Source organism: Eumetopias jubatus, unplaced genomic scaffold, assembly GCF_037043125.1.
Source record: "Eumetopias jubatus isolate StellerSeaLion01/CBP00866 unplaced genomic scaffold, mEumJub1_p1.0 scaffold_16, whole genome shotgun sequence".
In the NCBI taxonomy this organism is placed as follows: Eukaryota; Metazoa; Chordata; class Mammalia; order Carnivora; family Otariidae; genus Eumetopias; species Eumetopias jubatus.
The window spans coordinates 23,797,643-23,816,231 of record NW_028274822.1 but is presented as its reverse complement, the minus strand read 5'-3'; the positions used below and the strand labels follow the sequence as shown (position 1 = coordinate 23,816,231).

Here is an 18,589-nt window from a genome sequence, read left to right as displayed (position 1 = left end):
TGTATATGAATATTCATAATAGTTTATTTTGGAGTAGGCCCCCAAAAGGCAACCTCAAATTGGTCACATACTGTATGATTTCATTTATACCTTCTTTTTTTAAAAAAAGATTTTATTTATTTGAGAGAGAGAGCGCGCGCACAGAGGCAGGGGAAGAGGGAGAAGCAGACTCCCCGCCGAGCAGGGAGCCCGATGCGGGACTCAATCCCAGGACCCCGGGATCATGAGCTGAGCCGAAGGCAGACGCTTAACCAACTGAGCCACCCAAGCGCCCCTCATTTATATATTCTTGAAATGGCAAAATTAGAGAGATGGAGAAGAGCTTCCTGGTTGCCAGGGACAGGACTGGGGGTGGGCGGAAGGGGCCGTGTGAGGGAAACCTTTCTGGTTCTGGAATAGTTCTATATCTTGCCTGGGGTGGTGGTTATGGGAATTTGTGGCGAAATGGCTCAGCACTATACACATTGTATCAAAGTCAGTTTCTTGGCCTTGATACTGTACTGTACTTAATCTAAGATGTAACCACTGGGGGCGGGGAGCTGGGTGAAGGGTACCTGGGCCCTCTCTGTCCTATTTTTGCAACTTCCTGTGAGTCTCTCATCATTTTAAAATGAAAGGTAAACAGATCTGAAAGAACTCTTAGCTCTAAGGGGTATGCAAACCCTTGGTGGGAACTCCCGCTGTGTTAGGTCGATGAGCAATCCCAGTGGCCTGGGGGAAAGGCGTGGGTCCTGGCTGGGTTTTTCTGCTTGTGCCCTGGGAGGAGACAGTCTCTGTTTTGTTCTTCCACAGACCAGGTCGCACCCATGATTCGGCTGAGTGATGAGCTTTAGAGTGAATCAACCCTGTACAAAGGAAGAAATAAAGACCGAGTGTCTTTATTTTATTTTTAAAAATAGACTTTATTTTTTTTCTTTGAGAGAGCAAGAATGAGAGAGAGAGAGCACATGAGAGGGAAGAGGGTCAGAGGGAGAAGCGGACTCCCCGCTGAGCAGGGAGCCCGATGCGGGACTCGATCCCGGGACTCCGGGATCATGACCGGAGCCGAAGGCAGTCGCTTAACCGACTGAGCCACCCAGGAGCCCCAGACTGAGGGTCTTTAGAAATAAGAAAGCTGATGGAATTTTATGTATCCGACCAAAATGAATCCTACCTGGCACCCTGTGAAGCGCTTCTGATGTTCAGTGAAATAATTAGGAGACACTTTTCTGTGCCCTGTGGCTGTACGCACGTATAAAATATAAGAGAATAGGGATAAAAACAGAGAATAAGCACACATGAATATGCTTTTACAGGAGTAGGATTAGGGGTGGGAGTTCCGCCTCTGCTTTTTAAACTATTTATCAGTTGTTTGTGGTATTTTTCGTTTACATTTTATTTTAAAATGTATACTCTGAGATGTATTCTCCCTTGTCCCCAGCAGCTATTTTTGTTAGCTTCTTGTGTATCCTTGCATATTTTCTTGATGTAAATCCAAGCAAGCCTGAATGAGATTCTTTTCCCCCCCCTCATTCTACCATAAAAGTAGCATTCTAAACACATTGCTCATTTTTTGTTTTTTGTTTTTTTTCACTCAGCCTCACTGGTGCGGTGCGTGGTACTTTTCCCTAAACAAACAAAGGGGAGAAACAAAGGGTCAAAGGATTCCGCATTGAGAGCTCACCTGGTTGGTCAAAGAAGTTCGCGCCACCTCCTTCCACTCCAGAGCTTTCTCTCCACTCATTTTCTAGTGAAATGAAGGACTTACATCCTTTGCCATTTACCCAGCAAGCACGGCTCCCCACTCCAGGCGACTGCACAAGTATCTGTTTCCACGTTGATTCATCGGTTTTGAGGACTAGAAGTGAATAGGCTTCTACCAGCTGCTGGGAGCATGTACCTGCTGGGCACTTGTCCCCACAACTGTGAGGGGGCTGAGAGGGGCCCTGGCTTGGGGGGCTGCCCCGTTCTGGTCAGAGTGCTGACCTCCCGCGGCAGGCCTTGTCTGGGACTCTGCTCCCCCTGTTCTGAAAGCTGCAGGTGTCTGGGTGTGGCCGGCCCCACATCCTGGAGACAGGACTGGGCTCCAGTGCCCTGAGGGTGGGATGCCATCAGGAACAGAGGATGGCCTGATGGTCGGGAAAGTAGCAGAAATGCCAAGCTGAACATCTTACCAGTGGTGACTGCCCTCAGCCCAGCTGATTCGAGCCCTTTTCCTTCCTGAGCCTAGATGTGGCTCTTGGGAAAAGCGGGGCGGAGGGGGGATTGGGGAGGGGAGGCATCGAATTTGGCTCCCACCCTGAGATACATTATCTGTCCCTGGGGCAGAAGAACCAACAAATGGCCAACAAATGCTGGTGACTTGGTCCTGGAGCGTAGGGCTGGAAAGAAGCCCCAGATCTCAGACACCCTGGGCCTCGGGGTCCCCACTCCCAGACAGCTCCCTGTATCTGGTGGATGGCCACCTCCCAGGGCTTCAGTTTTCTCAGGGCAAACGACTAAAATGCCCACCTTCCCTCTTGTCCTGGGTGCAGCAGAAAGAAATTAGCGTGGGTGGCAAACTCAGGTGTCCCTGGTGAGGAAGGAGCTGGGGAGAAAAGATTTTTGTCGCTGGAACACGAAGCCCTCTTGGCTTAGCTTTGCTTTCTTGGCCTCGATGGAGCGGGGTATGGAGATGGAGCGAGGTATGGAAAGCATTTCCCCTTCCTCTTACCCCTGCTCCAGGAAGAAGGGCAGGTCAAGTTGACTAGAGCGCGGGCTGCCCCAGGGCCCCGCAGGGAGAGGGCGGGCAGCGTGAGGGCTGCGGGGATGGGGTTTCGGAGCCACCGCCCCACCTCCGAGGGGCAGCCGCTGGGAGCGCCGGCAGGTGGCTGCCAGGCAGGAAAACCAGCCTCGTGTCGCCAGAGCTCATTCTGCAGAAGTGGAAGCCATATTTTTATTGACGTTTCCTAATGTTGAAACGTTGGCAAGTGATTCACAAAACTGTAAAACGTCGCGAGCCAATCAAAACAGGTCTGAGGGCCAGATTTCGGCCTCCGTCTGCAGCTTTGCTGACCTCAGGCCCAGACCTCTCGGGGCCCTGCGCTGTCTGCGGGTGCACACCCAGCCGGGCGCAGGTGTGTGTGTGGGGGGGTGGGTCCCCGCGGACCCGCCCACCCACCCCGAATTTCGCTGGGAGACACTGGCAGACTTCAATGTGAGGCAGCGATGCAGGAGGGGTTTCTGGAAGTTTGGCCCCCGTAGTTCCCACTATTTTGCAGGAGCAGTTGGAAATCGCTGGCATGCTCCACAGTGACACTCAGTGACCCCAGCCAAACCAGTCACTTCTCTCTGAGCCTCCCTTTTATCATCTGTAACGCGGAAGGGGGCCAACTGGGCACTCATCCAGATCAAACCTTTGTTGGCTCTCTAGGACAATTAGTTTTTTTTTTTGGTGGGGAGGGAGGAGGAGTTTTCCTAACACGATATTAAAATGCAACAATTTCGCTCACAGTTTTAGGTGAGTCTCGAAGGCCACACTGTCCACAGAAATATGATGGGAGCCTCCAATGTAACATTTTTCAATTTTACATTTAAAATTTTCTAGTAGCCACATTAAGAAATGAAAAGAAATAGGTGAAATTAATTTCAATAGTACATTTGATTTAATGCAATATAAAAGTATTATCAGTTTAGCATGTAATCAATTTTAAAACAAGTAGTAAGGTATTGTTTTATTATTGGAAGCCCAGGGTATGGTTTGCCCCTACGGCACATCTCCAGTGCTCTCTAGCCACATGTGGCTCGTGGCCTCCACATTGCATAGCAGAGCTCCAAGGCAAGAAGGGACAACTATTTCCACATTCCCAAGCGAGGTGCCAGGTCCCGCAAGTGGGAATGAGAATTCTGCTTTTCACCTTGTGCACACAAGCAGGGCATATCTTCCTTTCCTCCCACCGAAATTCTCTTTCCACTGAAAAAAATGTCTTCATAGTGAAGGGTGGCCATACTGTGTCCCGTTTACCCGGTATGCTCTGCTCTCCACCCCAGGCAACCTGACAGGTGTCTGTCTCCACCCCTCGCCCATCTGCTCCGGGCACGGTCCTGAGTAGGCAAGATGTGCATGGGGGAGATATAAGGAGGCTGCGGTGGGGCCATAGCTGACCCTGTAGCCTTTAGCCTTTGAGAGCCAGCGGGAACATTTCCCCTCTCCCTTACCCCACCCCGCAGGAGCTGTAAGCGGGAGGAAGAGGAGGACCTTGAAGTCGGGAACCGAGAAGACAGGCTGCCAGCCTGCAGCAGCCTCCAGGTGGGAGAGTGAGCCTCAACTTGAAATGAGGTTTGGAAGTTTGGAATCCTAGATTATTTCACCAGACCCAGTTCACTCATTACTGAACGAAGACTATTTTGTTTCTAAAAGTAACCAGAGGATTTGTGTTGAAATATTCCAGCATAGGGGCGCCTGGTTGGTTGAGTGTCCCACTCTTGGGGCGTCTGCTTGGGATTCTCTCTCTCCCTCTGCCCCTCCCACTCATGCTTGCTCCTAAAATAAATAAATAAATAAATAAATCATAAAAAAAATATTCCAGCACACACAAAGTCTGGCGGAAATGCAAACTGGTAAGACAAGATGGTTCATAACTATTGAAGCTGGGTGACTGGTTACATGGGGTTCATTATAGCGTTTTAAAAATTTTGGTTGTATATGAAAATTTCCATAATAAAAGTTTCTAAATAGTGTCCAGAGGACTTTTTAAAAGGAGAGGCACAGAACCTGTCAGAGATTCACTTATGGGTAAAATCAGAGCTAGCCCCACAGAGCAGGTTTCAATGGGTAAGCTATGGGCAAAAATGGTAAAATAATAAAATTGTTTTCCGAACACATTGCATGCGACCCACTTGTCCAATGCACCGTTTATTTTTTTCTCGGTGGTGGAATGTATATCTCCCATTCTCCAGCTATTGCCTCCCTCATTCTTTGGGGTGTGCCTTGTTGCTGGGACACCCCCAGGGCTCACCCCAGAAGGTTCTGGGCTCCCCGGCTTTTTTGGGTGATTTGATGACACCGTAGCTCCTTGCAACAGACACCCAGATGGATGTTCCCAAAGCACAGAGGCCCTCGGAGCATGGAAGGACAACCTCTGTGAAGATATTGAGCACAGCGGGGACCATTAGTCACCAAGGATCATTTGACATTTTGAAATGAACTCATGGTCTCTCATAAATAAGCCCGGACACTGAATCATGCCTCGGGCAGGGTGGCCGTGGCTGGGGGTTGGGAGGTCCTCACACTTCTGCGTCAAGTGCTGTGGGATGCATTGTACAATGTTTAAATGTGTGTAAAGTGAGCAGCACGAGTGAAGGGGTCCTTGCTTGTCTCCCTGAGGCCTACTGTTTGGAGTCACAGTCCTTGGCAGCCCCTGCTGGGCAGGTAGATGGTTTCAGTTACTATCCACGTTGATGACAAGCCTTTCCTGGCTCCTGTGCATGAACTTACCCCTCAAGTCTGAGGCTTGGGTCAGTTTGCGCCCATCTGGCTGCCCTTTCTCAGACCTGGAAGGTGCACCAGCCAGAAAAGCTATCATTTATAATGTTGAGTCCATATCTTAAGGTCACAACTGAGGGCCTCCATGAGCTTCTCTCCCCCTCCGAGAAATAAGCATTTCACATAGCTTTAACTTTTCCCCGTGAGAAATTAACTACTACATTTTGAAGACTTGCAGGGCGCTAGGCATCGTTCAGTCCTTGTGTGAATTACTGAATCCTCACCACAAAAACCCTGTGAAGGGGGAATTATGGTTTCCCTGCTGCATACATAGATGAGAAACCAGAGGGGAGGTTCCCAGAGGTTGCTGCTCAGTGTGACCTGCCCAAGGACATCCAGTGAGCCAGTGTAACCAGGTTCAGCCCAGCAACCACTGCGTGATTCCTCCTCCCAGGGAGTGGCAGGGAACCAGGGTCCTCGTGGGTACAAATCGAAAAAGGAAACAAATCAAAAAGTACCCGATTCATGGAAGGTTCTGGGGTGGGGTTCCCCGCTGAGGTCCTGGAAAAGTCCAGCAGCATCATATTTCTCAGGCCATGAGGCTACGGGACATTCCAGTACATCCATGGTGACCTGGGGCCCTCGCCAAGCAGGGGTTCTTGGGTGACCTAGAAGAATTGGTTATGAAGAATTTGTAATGAGGTCACATGTTCCTTTGGATGTGCAGGAGCGTCATTTTCTGGGCGAAAGCTGCCCTCCACACTGCTGGCTGTGCCCAGGACGTGTTTGGTGGTCCTGCAGAAGCTGTCTGAAGAAATGAACAGACAATGCCCAACACTTGGAGTTCACACAGTGCTTTCCTTACACGATTCTTTTCTCTCCCCATAACATGAGAGCAGTGCTGTAGACCCATCATAGAGATAGGAAGCAGCAGCTGTGGCAGCCAGATCTATTGCTTGGCAGCTTGGCCGGGACTCAAAGCACACGTTCAAATTCAGATTTTCCAATTAAAAAAAAAAATGGAAAAGGAAAAGAGATGCCAATGGGATTTTAAGACAACCTCCTCTGTGTGTCTTAAGGATTTCTCTCCAGCCCAGGTCCTCTGGGCTTTCTGGTCATACACTTCCCCTCCCTTCTCTCCTCCCAGCCCTTGGTGCCGATTAGTCAACAAGACACTTTATAGTCACTCACTTGGACAACAAGGGCAGCGTGATGGCTGGACTCATCAGCAAGCCTAGGTTGAGAGCAGGTTTCTGGGTCCAGATTTCAAAAAATGTAGATCCTGCCAGGCTGGATGATTATTTAGGATGAATTAAACTTGAATTTTCATTGCAGTACTTAGATCCATGACAGGGATATAGAACTCATTGAGCCTCCTTACTAAAGGTTGAGGGAAGTGGAGAGCAGTGGGTGGGGGCGGGGGGCTGTGACCTGCCAGACACAGGATCGTCTTGGCCCCATTCAGCCAGTGGGAATCCAGGGCAGCTTGAAGCCCCCTTCTGAGAGGCAGACACCCCTGCCTGCCCTTGTTTGATTTCTTAGAGCTCTTCTGTGGGTTCTTTTGCACCCCCCCGCCAACTGTGTCTCTTTGGCCTCTGCCCCTTCCCTTGCCACCCACTAGCCTGAACAGAAAGTTGGTCCTAACCAAGAGGCCTATAAGACTTTCCTGTGGACAAAGAGCTTCAGTGCAAACCTTTGAGGCTTCCTTTGCTGACTTCCTGATGAGGACGAAGAAAGGTAGAAGGGGTTTGTCCAAGGTCACACAGAGCCAAGCTGGAAACCCAAATTTTCCATTATGAGCCCAAAGTTTTTCTGCTCCAGCACTAAGTAAGTCTCCCGCCTTAACTCTTACTGCCCATGGTGTCTTTAAGATACATGTGCCTGAGAGCATATTCATTTCCCAGGAAGTCTTACATTTTTTTTTATTCATAAACACATATGTCCCCAACTGGACTCTAAGCCCTTTGAATCAACTCAATATATTATAAACAAACAAACAAACAAAAACAAGGCAAATAGGCAAAAAAAAAAAAAAAGAGGTGTAGCCTGTCCCTGGGTAGGACCTTATCCTTAAGTCTCCGAACACCTCCTGTCAACCTTGTTACCCCCAACTCCAACAAGTAGTGTGAGCCCTGTGGTAGGGCTCCTGTTTCCAGAAATGCTTCTCAGGGGTGCCTAATATGGACTTGTCCATTGAGAGCTCCCCAAATCTGGAGAATGCTCATTTGTTTGCTTGTGTGGGGATGAAAAAAGAAAAAAAATATATACGGTTGACCTTTGAACTACGTAGGGTTTAGGGGTGCAGTAAAAAATCCACGTATAACTTCTGACTCCCCCAAAACTTAACTACTAGGAGCCTACTGTTGACTGGATGCTTTACAGACAAGAGAAACATTTGATGAACATACTTTGTATGTTACATGTAATATAGCCTCTATTCTTACAATAAAGTAATCTAGAGAAAAGAAAACTATTATTAAGAAAATCATAAGGAAGAAAAAGTACATTGACAGTACGGCACTGTATTTATTGGAAAAAATTTGCATGTAAGTAGACTGCACAGCCCAAACATATGTGGTTCAAGGGTCAATGCAAGTCATGCACAGAGAAGGGAAACTTGTGGGCATATTTCATGTTTCACTCTGTTCAGTAATTGTTCTTGATACTCAAATTGTCCCATATTTGGCCAATTCTACTTGGCTCCTGTGTCTTTGATAGCTTCTTTTCCATCCCCTAGGACAAGATACTCTAGATTCATCTTGTACAATTCTCATCCCAGACATTTCTCCTTGAGACACTGGTTTCTTTCAGTGGGAAATGATACACTACCATCAAAATTTGGTTACTAAAACAGCTGAAAAGATTACTTTGTGTGTATGTGCTCATTCCATTCCACACCTTTCTCCTCTTCTTTTAGGACCATTAATACATATGATACTCTCTCTTTTATACCCTTCATGCAGCCTTCCTTTTACACACACACACACACACACACACACACACACACACACACACACACAGCTGTCATTTTGGTTGTCTAAACTTCATTCTCTAGTAGTTTCCTAAGCAAGGGCGATGGAACCCACATTCCCTGCATTTTTGCATGATGTTGTTGTTGTAATATTTATATTTAAGAGCCAGCTTGGTTAGGTAAAAAAGTCCTTGGTTCTCATTTTCTTTCCTTGGGTATCTTAAATATCTTACCCATTTTCTTATGGCATAAAATGTAGCTGTCAAAATGTTTTTGAACAATTGAATTTTTTTTCCTTATGTGTTACTCAGTCTTTTTGCCTAGATGTCCAAAAGATGTTTCTCCTTCTTATTTTTAAAGTCCGATATTTTACTAGGCAATGGCTTGGTATTGGTCATGTGGGATCAATGAAGTGGTATGTATGTCCTTTCAATTCCTTTCAGACTTTTTGTTTCCCCAAAATTTTTGGGAGAAATGTGTTACAATCTCCTCACTATAGTTATAAAATTGCTATTTTTTTCTTTAAGTCATCAACATTTTGCTTTCTACATTTTTGAGGCTATTTTATTATGCACATATGAATTTAGATTTGCTAGATCTTTCTGGTGAATCAAAATTTTTATTGCTAGGAAATACCGCTTTACCTCTAGTACTGCTTCTTGATTTTAAATCTATTTTTTTCTTTTTAAGGATTTTATTTTTAAGCAATCTCTCCACCCAAAGTGGTGCTGAAACTCACAACCCCAAGATCAAGAGGTGCACACTCCACCGACTGAGCCAGCTAAGCACCCTGAAATCTATTTTTTCCCTGATATTAACGTCTACTTTGACATTCTTTAGGTTTTTGATTGCTGTCTTTTTTTCCGTACTTTAACTTTTAACCTTTCTCTCTCTTTTTATTTTAGGCATGTTTCTTGTAAGCAGCTTATGATTGGGTTTTGTTTTTATCAAGTCAGCTTACCTTTTAATTGGCGTATTTAGTCTATTTACATCTTAATTTAATTACTAATTCACTTGGGCTTAAATGCTATTATTATTTTCTTTTTGTCCCAGTCTAAGTTTCCTTCTCTTTTCTTTCTTGCCTTCTTTAGTTCTTTTTAAATGATCTCATTATCTCCTCTCTTAGTTGGGTAGTTATACTTTTTACAAAATATGGTTTTTAGTGGTCAAACTTGGAGATTATAATACTTTTTTGAGCTCTCAAGTTTTGAAAAGAAATGATTATTTTTCTCTCTTTTTTGGCAATATGAGCACCTTACAAAAATCTGAATTCTTTACTCATCTCGGATACATATGTTACTGCAGTTACATGTGCCTGCCCAGTAGCCCGCGAAGCTTGCCAAAGCAAGGCTCATCTCCCACCTGCCGCCCTCTGTGTATCAGCAAATACACCCAGGCTCTGACCGCGTGCCTTACCTACCTCAGCTTCTGCTCCCCGTGAGACCTTGGTCCTGTTAAGTTTTCAGTCTCACGTTAGCTCTCTGATGCCTTTAAAAACTTTTATATCTAATCCAGCTTTTCTAGTTGGCCTTGGTGCAAGCGCTGGTCTGGCTTACCTCGTTTGTCGTTAATGGCAGTGGAAATTGCACGCTATTCACTACAGTCGTGGGGATGGAGACTGTCGAGCAGGTCTGGAGGCAGGTACTGCTGCTAACAGTAGTCCGAATCCCATAGCTCTTTCGCATCAGTGGTGTCTGGGGAAGGTGACTCACAGACCCAGCTTGCGGCGCACTGAGGGCGGTGTGTGTGACAGCCAGCCCTGCGAGCTGGACATATTGTCTAGCTGTCTGGGTAAACACAATCCAGAAGGGCACCTGAGGTGGCCTGTGCTGTCCTGAGCAGATCTGGGATCAATGCCCAGGGCCCAGGGCCATTGGGGCCTACCTAGCCTCTACAGGTCAACACGAAAATAGTCTCTTTGTTCCACTTTCACAAAGATGGATACAACAAGTGCTCAGTGCTGGTTCAACAGCCTGTAGTTCAAAAATTGGAGTCTGAGCCAAAGGTCAGAGTCGGCCCATCCTTGTCAGGGGCTAGGGAAAGGTGAGACAGGGCATTCCTGGAACTAGTGCATAGTCTTCTTATGAATCTGAACCAAACTGGCATGGGGCAGGGGGTGTGGTGGCGGTGCGGGGCTCTGCATGACCTTTGCTGGCAAGGGCACGGTGTGGGGCCAGAATTTCCACACTTGTACAATGCCATCTTCTTGGTGTTGTGGACTGAACTGCATCCCCCCAAATTCACATGTTGAAGTCCTAATCCCCAATACCTCAGACTGTAACTGTAGTTGGGGATAGGGCTTTTAAAGATGTACGTATGTTAAATGAGGTTGTACATGTGGTCTTTGATCCAGCAGGACTGGTGACCTTATTCGAGGAGGGAGAGACACCAGAGATGAGCACGGACAGAGAGAAGGCCACGTGAGGACACAGCTAGAAGGTGGCCATGGGCAAGCCAAGGAGAGAAGCCTCAGGAGAATCAAAACTGCCAACACCTTGACCTCAGACTTGCAGCTTCTAGGACTGTAAGAAGATAAATTCCTGTTGTGTAGACGCCCCCCTGTCTGTGACGCTTTGTTATTGGCAGCCTGGGCACACGAATACACCTGGGGTGGGGTCAGACACTCTCAGGTGACAGAGATGATGGATGGTTGATGGATGGTATGAACCCCCATCCTCCCTGGAAACACCCTCCACCCCACCTGGTCTTGTAGTATCCAGCTTTTGAAAAATCCCTTCCGAGTGCTTCGTTTGCTCCCTTAGTGTCTGGGTCTGTTTGCCAGCCTTAGTCCATCTTCTTTTACCAACCACCCCCTTCCGAATGAGAGCATTCTACCAGGTTTCTTCTCTGAAGGCAGAGAGCCCAGATCTCTGGGGTTTCCGTCCTGAGGGTTGCTGGTGCCGGAGGAAAACACTGGCTCTGCTGGAAGCACCAGAAGGACTGTGGATCAGATTTGCTCCCTGGTGGGGTTCCCACATCTCGGGGGGTGGGGCGGGACACCTTGCCGCCTCATGGACTGCTCATGACTTGCAGGAACCTACCGTTTCTAAACCTCTTGCCCTGCTCTGAGAATGACCCAAACCAAGCTGTGGTTCTTGCCCTCATGGCATGACAGCGGAGACCTAACCTAGATGACCCGCAACCCACAGGCGAGTGAGGCCGGGGAGGATTTGAGGAGACAGAGTGGGTGATGAGCCACCATTCACTCCTGGGTGATGACCTTGCCTGCCTGCCTGCTCCAGGGTGGGGGTGGGGGGGGCGGGCTGTGCCTGGGGGTGTGTTCAAATCATATTTCCTTTTGTCCTTTAGGCATTGGCACATGCATGAAATTCACTTCTTATTGACCACAAAGCACTAGAAACTAAGATTTCAGGCACAAGTAAGGACACTAGTAATGAACAGTTTCTGCTTAAACTCAGCTCCTAGTAAACATACAAGTGATAGGATACCTCCCACATGTTCCCTCTTCTTGGCTAGTCTTAAACCCTGAAAGACTGCTCCAGCATCAACAACCTTCATTCTAGATAATTCTGGATATCTAATTTGAACACCAAAGTGATAATTTTAAAATCTGAGTCATGTATAAACCTCTCTTTAAAAAAAGAAAACCGGGGCACCTGGGAAGCATCCGAGTTCGGCTCAGGTCATGATATTGGGGTCCTGGGATCCAGCCTCATGGTGGGTTCCCTGCTCAGCGGGGAGTCTGCTTCTTCCTCTGCCTCTCCCCCACCCCTCCCTCGCTCGCATTCTGTCTCTCAAATAAATAAAATCTTAAAAAAAAATAAAGCAATAAATTAAAAAGGGAAACCAAAAGTCTAATGATGACAAATTATTTTACTTATATTACTTAAATTTTAAACTATGAACACAACACTATTTAAGCTCTGTATGCTTAATAGCCCTCACATAACTCTAACCAAAACCAGTGTACTAATGAATTGCAGAAAGTCTCTACATCAATGAAACTCAAGGGAGCACGCTTTCTTGAATACGATCTGCCATGTTATTTTTCTGAACCGAACACTGAATATCGTGCTTAGTGACACCATCTGTGTGGTGTGATGAAGCAGTTACTCTGTGTCTTTCCTCCACTGGAAAAATTGCAAACATCCCACTTGCATAGAAGAATACTGTGATGTTGTGCATGAATGAAGTCCTCCTTCCCATTCTTTTTAAAAATACTACGTGGCTCTAAAAATCTCTAGAAACAGTTATGAGATGATCTCTTCATATGATGTGGAGCATGTTTACATTAATTTTTAAGATTTTTGTTCAAAAGAAAATTAAAATTCTCATAGAGGGGTCAGGGACCTCCGGAATATATCTGGTGCTTCTCAGGGTGTTTGCAGACCCCAATTTACAAGTCGCTGGATTTGAGGTTCTGGCTTTCATGTGAGCAGCTTTTGCTTCCCTGTGGCCCGAGTTTGTACCTCGCTACTCCAATGCCCCGTGGGGCCGGGTCCCCAGAAAGTGCATGGGCCTGGCTTGTTTTTATTTTGCTTTTCCTCGGTGGGGCCAGGTGTGCGTTGTGTGTGCAATGCAACCAAAACCCAAAGGGCGGTTGAGCTGCCCGAGGGACTACGGCCCGCTCCACTGGGGCACCCCAGCTGTCTGGCGCGTCCCCACGACTCTGGGCTGGGGACTGGCTGCTGACCGTGCCACCACCGGAGGAAAAAATAGCAGTTCAGTCCTTGGGAAAAACTAGCGCCGCGCACGACCGGAATAGCAACCGGAGACGTATTTACAAACAGAAACACCTGCCTCAGAATGGGGACAGGAAATGAGATTTCAGAAATGCCGCCCTGAAGCCAGGGAGGCAGCAGCCCCTCCCTCTGCTTCGGTCGCCGGCTGGGGCCCGCCCCCAGGGAAAGAAGCCCCGCCCCTCTCACCCGGGTCGGTGTCGGGGGGGGGGGGCGCCCTGCGGCCCAGCGGGCACAGCCTAACGTCGGTGGACCCTACAGCTCCTGGCGGGCCCTTGGGACGGATGACGTCTCTTCAGAGGCCTGAATGGGGCTTTTCGGGAAAGAGGAGGAGTGCTGTGTTCAGTCTGGGGCAGGGTCTGCAAAGCGGGGTACACACGTTCCAGAGGGTGTGGAAGATCCTCCATGGGGTTCAGGGAAGAAAATATTGGTCTGTTTAGATTAATGTTTGCCTTCAAGGAAAGAGAAAGCTGGGCAGCATTATCAACGTCAAATGCCTATGAACTCTGGCTCCTGACCCCTGAGGGAGAAGTGGGGTCTGCAGCTTGGGGCAACCGCGGTGGGCATGCTGAAGGGAACGGAGAGATTCTATTATCTACGTTCAAGTAAACTACCTCTCAGAAGATGACAAGTGGCTTTAAGACATCGTTGAAAGGGAACCTGGGACTGGAGAGAACCGTGATATGGAAATCAGGGTGAGCAGCCCCTGGATGGCAGGGCTGACTTTTCTCACGTCAGCATGAGCTCGTTGTGAGCCAGGTTGTGAGGTACAAATCACAGTGCTTCAAGCAGATCTGACCAAGAGATGGCCAAGTCTGAGATGGTCCGGAAGACCAAGCGACCTAGGACTTTACATCCATAGGCACTGGTGTTGACTGTTGCCTGGCTGACCAGAGAATAGCAAGACCTTTACAAATACTGTTAATTTCATCTTGATTTCACCCTTCTAAATCTTTTTTGTGGATGTTTTACCTTGTACGGAAAATGTAGTGTGTACGTAAATAGATAAAACTTACAAAATAAGATAACGAGAACTGGAGCGGAGGTGTGAACAGCACTTTGTCCCCAGGTAAGGGCGGGCGGGCGGGCAAACACTTGAGGATGGCTGATCTAGTTTTTCAAACTTGAGGTGCCTCAGAATTACCAGGAGGCTTGTTAAAACACAGGTCGCTTGGCCCACCTCCAAGGCTTCCGAGTCAATCCCTCTGGGGGTGGGACTTGAGAATCTGCGCTTCTAACAGGTCCCCAGGTGCTGTTGCTGCATCTGGGGCCTGTGGGCTCTGTAGGAGCAGGCCCACCCGAGGGGAAGCAGACTGAGGGTGAGTGAGTCAGCCCTCCTCACGGTGAAAACCGGGGTCGCCCTGAAGACCAGGGAGAGCCACCTCCCAGCAGGCCACACAGCCTGGAAGTCACCCTCAGGGACGGATTCCTTAGCCTGATGCCTGGCTTTGCAACCACATCTAGAAAGGGAGGAGCTAGAAACAGCGCTAAGGGAAGCTTCGGCTGCCTGGAGCAGGGGTGGGGGATGAGGGGCTTACAGCCCACCTACTTGCCTCACCTGAGGACACAGGGCTTGGAACTCTCGGGCTGTGCTGTCGCGGAGATCTGATGGCTTCCCTGCAGGGCCACTCGCTAGCTTTCGACTTCAAATCTTCAATAAGGTAAAGTACGGCAATGGGACAAAAATATCTTATTTTTCGCTCTCTTGCTGCCTTCTGAGAAGGGTGGGTATTGGCGGAGGAACTGAACTGCCCCTGGGGGAAGGGGCGGAGGCAGGAGTTGGGTGGGGTGGACTGCTGGGTGGGGGGCAAAGGAGGAGGAAGCTGTGGTCGGCACTGGGGAGACTCGAGAAGGAAGATGTGAGCAGTGTGTTGTGTGCGTGGGGGGGGGGTTCGGGCCCAGTACTACTCCTCTGTCCCCTCCATTCAACAGCAAGCAGGGCAAAGATGGGGCTGAGCCCCGCATCTCTCATCTGGTGGCAAAGGCCTGGTGCGGAGGTCCGGCCTGGCACAGTATGGTGGTTTTCCCCATCTCCCTCTGCTTTGGGCTCCCTCCCACAAACATTCACATCCAGTTTCTTTTTTATAAAATGCATTTTTAATAGGGGGTCTCTCTTGAAAACTAGAAGCAGTAACACACCAAGGGATGTAGTTCCGATGACAGGATTTCAAGCTCAGGCTGTGTGGTAAAGAGTCAGTGTGCCTTATATTAGGCCCCCATCACATCCGTCCATAGGCCGTGTACTTCTGAGGGAAGGCCTACTGTCAGATCAGTTTTTTGCACCTGCCTACACTGGCTGCCAATGAAGAGTATTAGAATTCCAGCCCCAGGCATGCAGCCTGCGGGGAGAAGCCGAGCCCCCAGTGCAGCCAGGTGCTGGTGCTGACCTGCTAGCCTGCTGACCTGCTAGGCGCTGGGGGGTGGGGGTGGGGTGGGGGCTGGGCTCCTTCCTTCCTCAGCACTCCTCATGGGGCCCAAGCTTTGTCTCTAGGGTAATTATGGAGCCTCCTTCACCCACAACGTAGTGCCCATAAGGAGCCAGTGAGAACAGTGTGGGATCCACAGGACTGGGGTCCAAATCCTCACCGCCACCCTCTTGTCCCAAGCCATGGGTGATGAAGGTGCCCACTGTGGATGGTCATGAGGATGAGGTGAATGTGTGCAGAGTGCCAGGCCCTTTGAATGCTCCCTTGCAACCTTATTATGTGCTGATTCAATTTGACTAAATTCAAAAAGCCCTTGTGGATTACTGCATTGAAAGCTAAACTTGGAGGATCTTATCCTGGCTTCCTCAGAGTGACTGAAGGTGAGAGACATTAACTCATTCGTTCATTTGTTCGTGCACATGGAAATCTTTGAGTGCTGACTGCAGGTCAGAGAATAAACTAATAAATGTATAAGACTAAAGAACAATAAAAGCCTCTCTGGGAGGGGCGCCTGGGTGGCTCAGTCGGTTAAGCGTCTGCCTTCGGTTCAGGTCATGATCCCAGGGTCCTGGGATGGAGTGGGCACTACCAGTAGATGGAAGCCCATTTCCACCCATTTCCACCCCCAGGCAAAGCGGCAGAAGAATCACAAAGGGGCTGCCAGGCCTAAGGGCTCACAGTGAGACAGAGAAGAGGCTGAGGCTAGAGGTGTCTGAGTTGGGGTAAGGCTGCTGGTCCCTGCAGGAGCCCTTCTCTGCACACTTACGCCCTAGAGACATCCTGGTGTGCTGAAGGCAGGGCTTTGGACTCAGCAGCATGCTCTCCGGCTTTGCGTTGGGAAAGTCATTTTATTTTATTTTATTTTTTTAAGATTTTATTTATTTATTCAACAGAGAGAGAGAGAGACAGCGAGAGAGGGAACACAAGCAGGGGGAGTGGGAGAGGGAGAGGCAGGCTTCCCCGTGGAGCAGGGAGCCCGATGCGGGGCTCGATCCCAGGATCCTGGGATCATGACCGGAGCCGAAGGCAGCCGATTAACGACTGAGCCACCCAGGCGCCCCGGGAAAGTCATTTTAGTGTTCTGAGCCTCAGTTTTTCCATCTGTAAAATGGTGCTAATTACATCTCCTTATTCACTCTACTCGGGAGAACCAGATGAGATCATAAGAGGAAGTGCTTTTAGGACACCAGCATCTTCTACCCACTACCTACCCTGTGGCAGGTGGACATGCCTGCGTCTTTTTAAAAACAACAAATCCTGGGTGGCTCAGTCGTTGGGCGTCTGCCTTCGGCTCAGGTCATGATCCCGGGGTCCTGGGATTGAGTCCTGCGTCGGGCTCCCTGCTCGGCGGGAAGCCTGCTTCTCCCTCTCCCACTCCCCCTGCTTGTGTTCCCTCTCTCGCTGTGTCTCTCTCTGTCAAATAAATAAATAAAATCTCTAAAAAAAAAAAAAAAACAACCAACAAATCAACAGCGAAACCCCTCAAATGTCACAGCAACATGGAGCAATCTGACCTTTCAGCCTCGTTACGGTGAGGCAAGGACCCCCACAGACGGATGGAGTGAGAGGAGAGAGCTGACTGTGCGTGAAGCTGGGTGTGCGCGGGTGGGGGGTGGACGCAGCTGGCTCACCTCACGCCAGCGTCAAAGCCACAGCTCCTGTGAGGCCTGAGAAGCTGCAGTGAGTGCCCCGGATGCAGTGGCTGCACAGGTGGCCAGTGGGCAACTTCCTTCCAGATGGGCCCAGGGGATGGCGGCAAGACAGCGAGGGCCAGACTGCAGAGGGGAGCACCTGCCTGCACCCCACCTCCCTGCCTGGGGTGCTAGGGGTTCTCCTGTGGTTTCCCCACCTCGTGCTTTCATCTGAGCCTTTACCCCGCCAAGTATAGCCACTGGCCCGAGGCACCTTGGAGCAGAGGTCTGGCCCTCTGCCTGCCTTTGCATGGCCTATGAGCTAAGGAGAGTTTTCACATCCTGAAACGGTGTGAAATTCTTTAAAAAAAAAAAAGAATAATATTTTGTGACATGCGGCAGTCATACAATTCAAATGTCAGTGTCCATAAATAGGGACTTGTTCCTTTGTTGTGTAGGCTTCAACCACTTTCACACTCCAGCGGCAGGGGTTGAGGAGGTGCGACAGGGGACACATGGCCTGCAAAACCGAAAATACTTACTATCTGGCCCTTTGCAGAGAAAGTGTGCCAACCTCTGACTTAGATCCTTCCTTCCAGGAGCATTTGAACTGTAATTGACTCTCCTGTCTTAAGCAGCCGAGGTGAAACTCTTAATGGTGGACTTTAGACGGCTATTTATGGCTAGTGGCTCCCTCCAGCTGAGTTTGCCAGGAGAAGGTGTGGGGAAAATTAGAGTCGCATAACAAAGAGGCAGCAGGATGGAAAAGAGAAGGCTGGAGTTTCTAATTCCGGCTTCAACTAACTAATAATTATGTGATCTGAGCAGAAAGGCTCCTCACGTCCTGGTGCTTTTCTCAGCCATTCAAAATCTGCCCTCTTGGCCTCAAACAGGAAGATAATAGCTGTGAAATGCTTTGCGATCTCAAGCAGCACTCAAATGCAAAGATCAGCCAGGCTCTAGAATCCTGATAAGGTACATTTCTTCCTCTCCAGGCGAAGGGGACAAAAGTGACTGCTCGAGTGTCGCAATCCTGTTCTCATCCATCCCAAGGCAAGACGCTTGGTTTGGCAACAAGACTATCATAGATCCCTGGCATCTGTGCAGTTGACATTCAGTCATTCCCAAACCACCTGGAAGGCCCCCAACTGTCTACCTGTCCTTTTGCTGAGACACAGAACTGAGCTACTCACTCGCTACTTACTGAGTGAATCTAGTGGGTGGCCAAGCATCCTCATCCCAGGATGGCTCACCGTTCTCTTCTTGTTAGAACAGATGTAATAACTAATAAAGTGATTTAAAACTTCCTTTACAAATAAGTGCTCTGTATTCATGACGTTGGCCCTCTCAAAAGTCTGGGGAGGAACTCTCTAGGAGTGCTGTGGGTCCACAGTAAAGAGTTTATTTGCAATCAGGAG

The 18,589-nt window shown here is 48.8% G+C and overlaps 1 protein-coding gene across 1 annotated transcript; it reads right to left on the bottom strand.

The window, feature by feature from the left end:
• LOC148162257 (uncharacterized) lies at positions 1 to 14,852 on the bottom strand. The gene is made up of 5 exons (XM_088019529.1): positions 14,673 to 14,852; positions 5,962 to 6,111; positions 1,664 to 1,837; positions 1,154 to 1,221; positions 1 to 845 (listed from the first exon to the last, which is right to left on the bottom strand). Exons 2-5 carry the CDS (start codon positions 6,068 to 6,070, stop codon positions 840 to 842), a joined length of 357 nt encoding a protein of 118 aa, XP_087875655.1. The 5' UTR covers positions 6,071 to 6,111; positions 14,673 to 14,852; the 3' UTR covers positions 1 to 839.
• Between the last annotated feature and the right edge of the window lie 3,737 nt (positions 14,853 to 18,589).

Bases quoted from the DNA above. Each gene is read 5' to 3' on its own strand.
- LOC148162257 (XM_088019529.1), bottom strand. From the start codon at position 6,070: ATGGATGTACTGGAATGTCCCGTAGCCTCATGGCCTGAGAAATATGAT. The intron at 1,838-5,961 runs GTACTTTTTGAT...ATTCACTTCTAG, and splicing joins CAGAACCTTCCATGAATCGG to TCCTCAAAACCGATGAATCA. The intron at 1,222-1,663 runs GTGAGCTCTCAA...ACGTGCGTACAG, and splicing joins GAACTTCTTTGACCAACCAG to CCACAGGGCACAGAAAAGTG.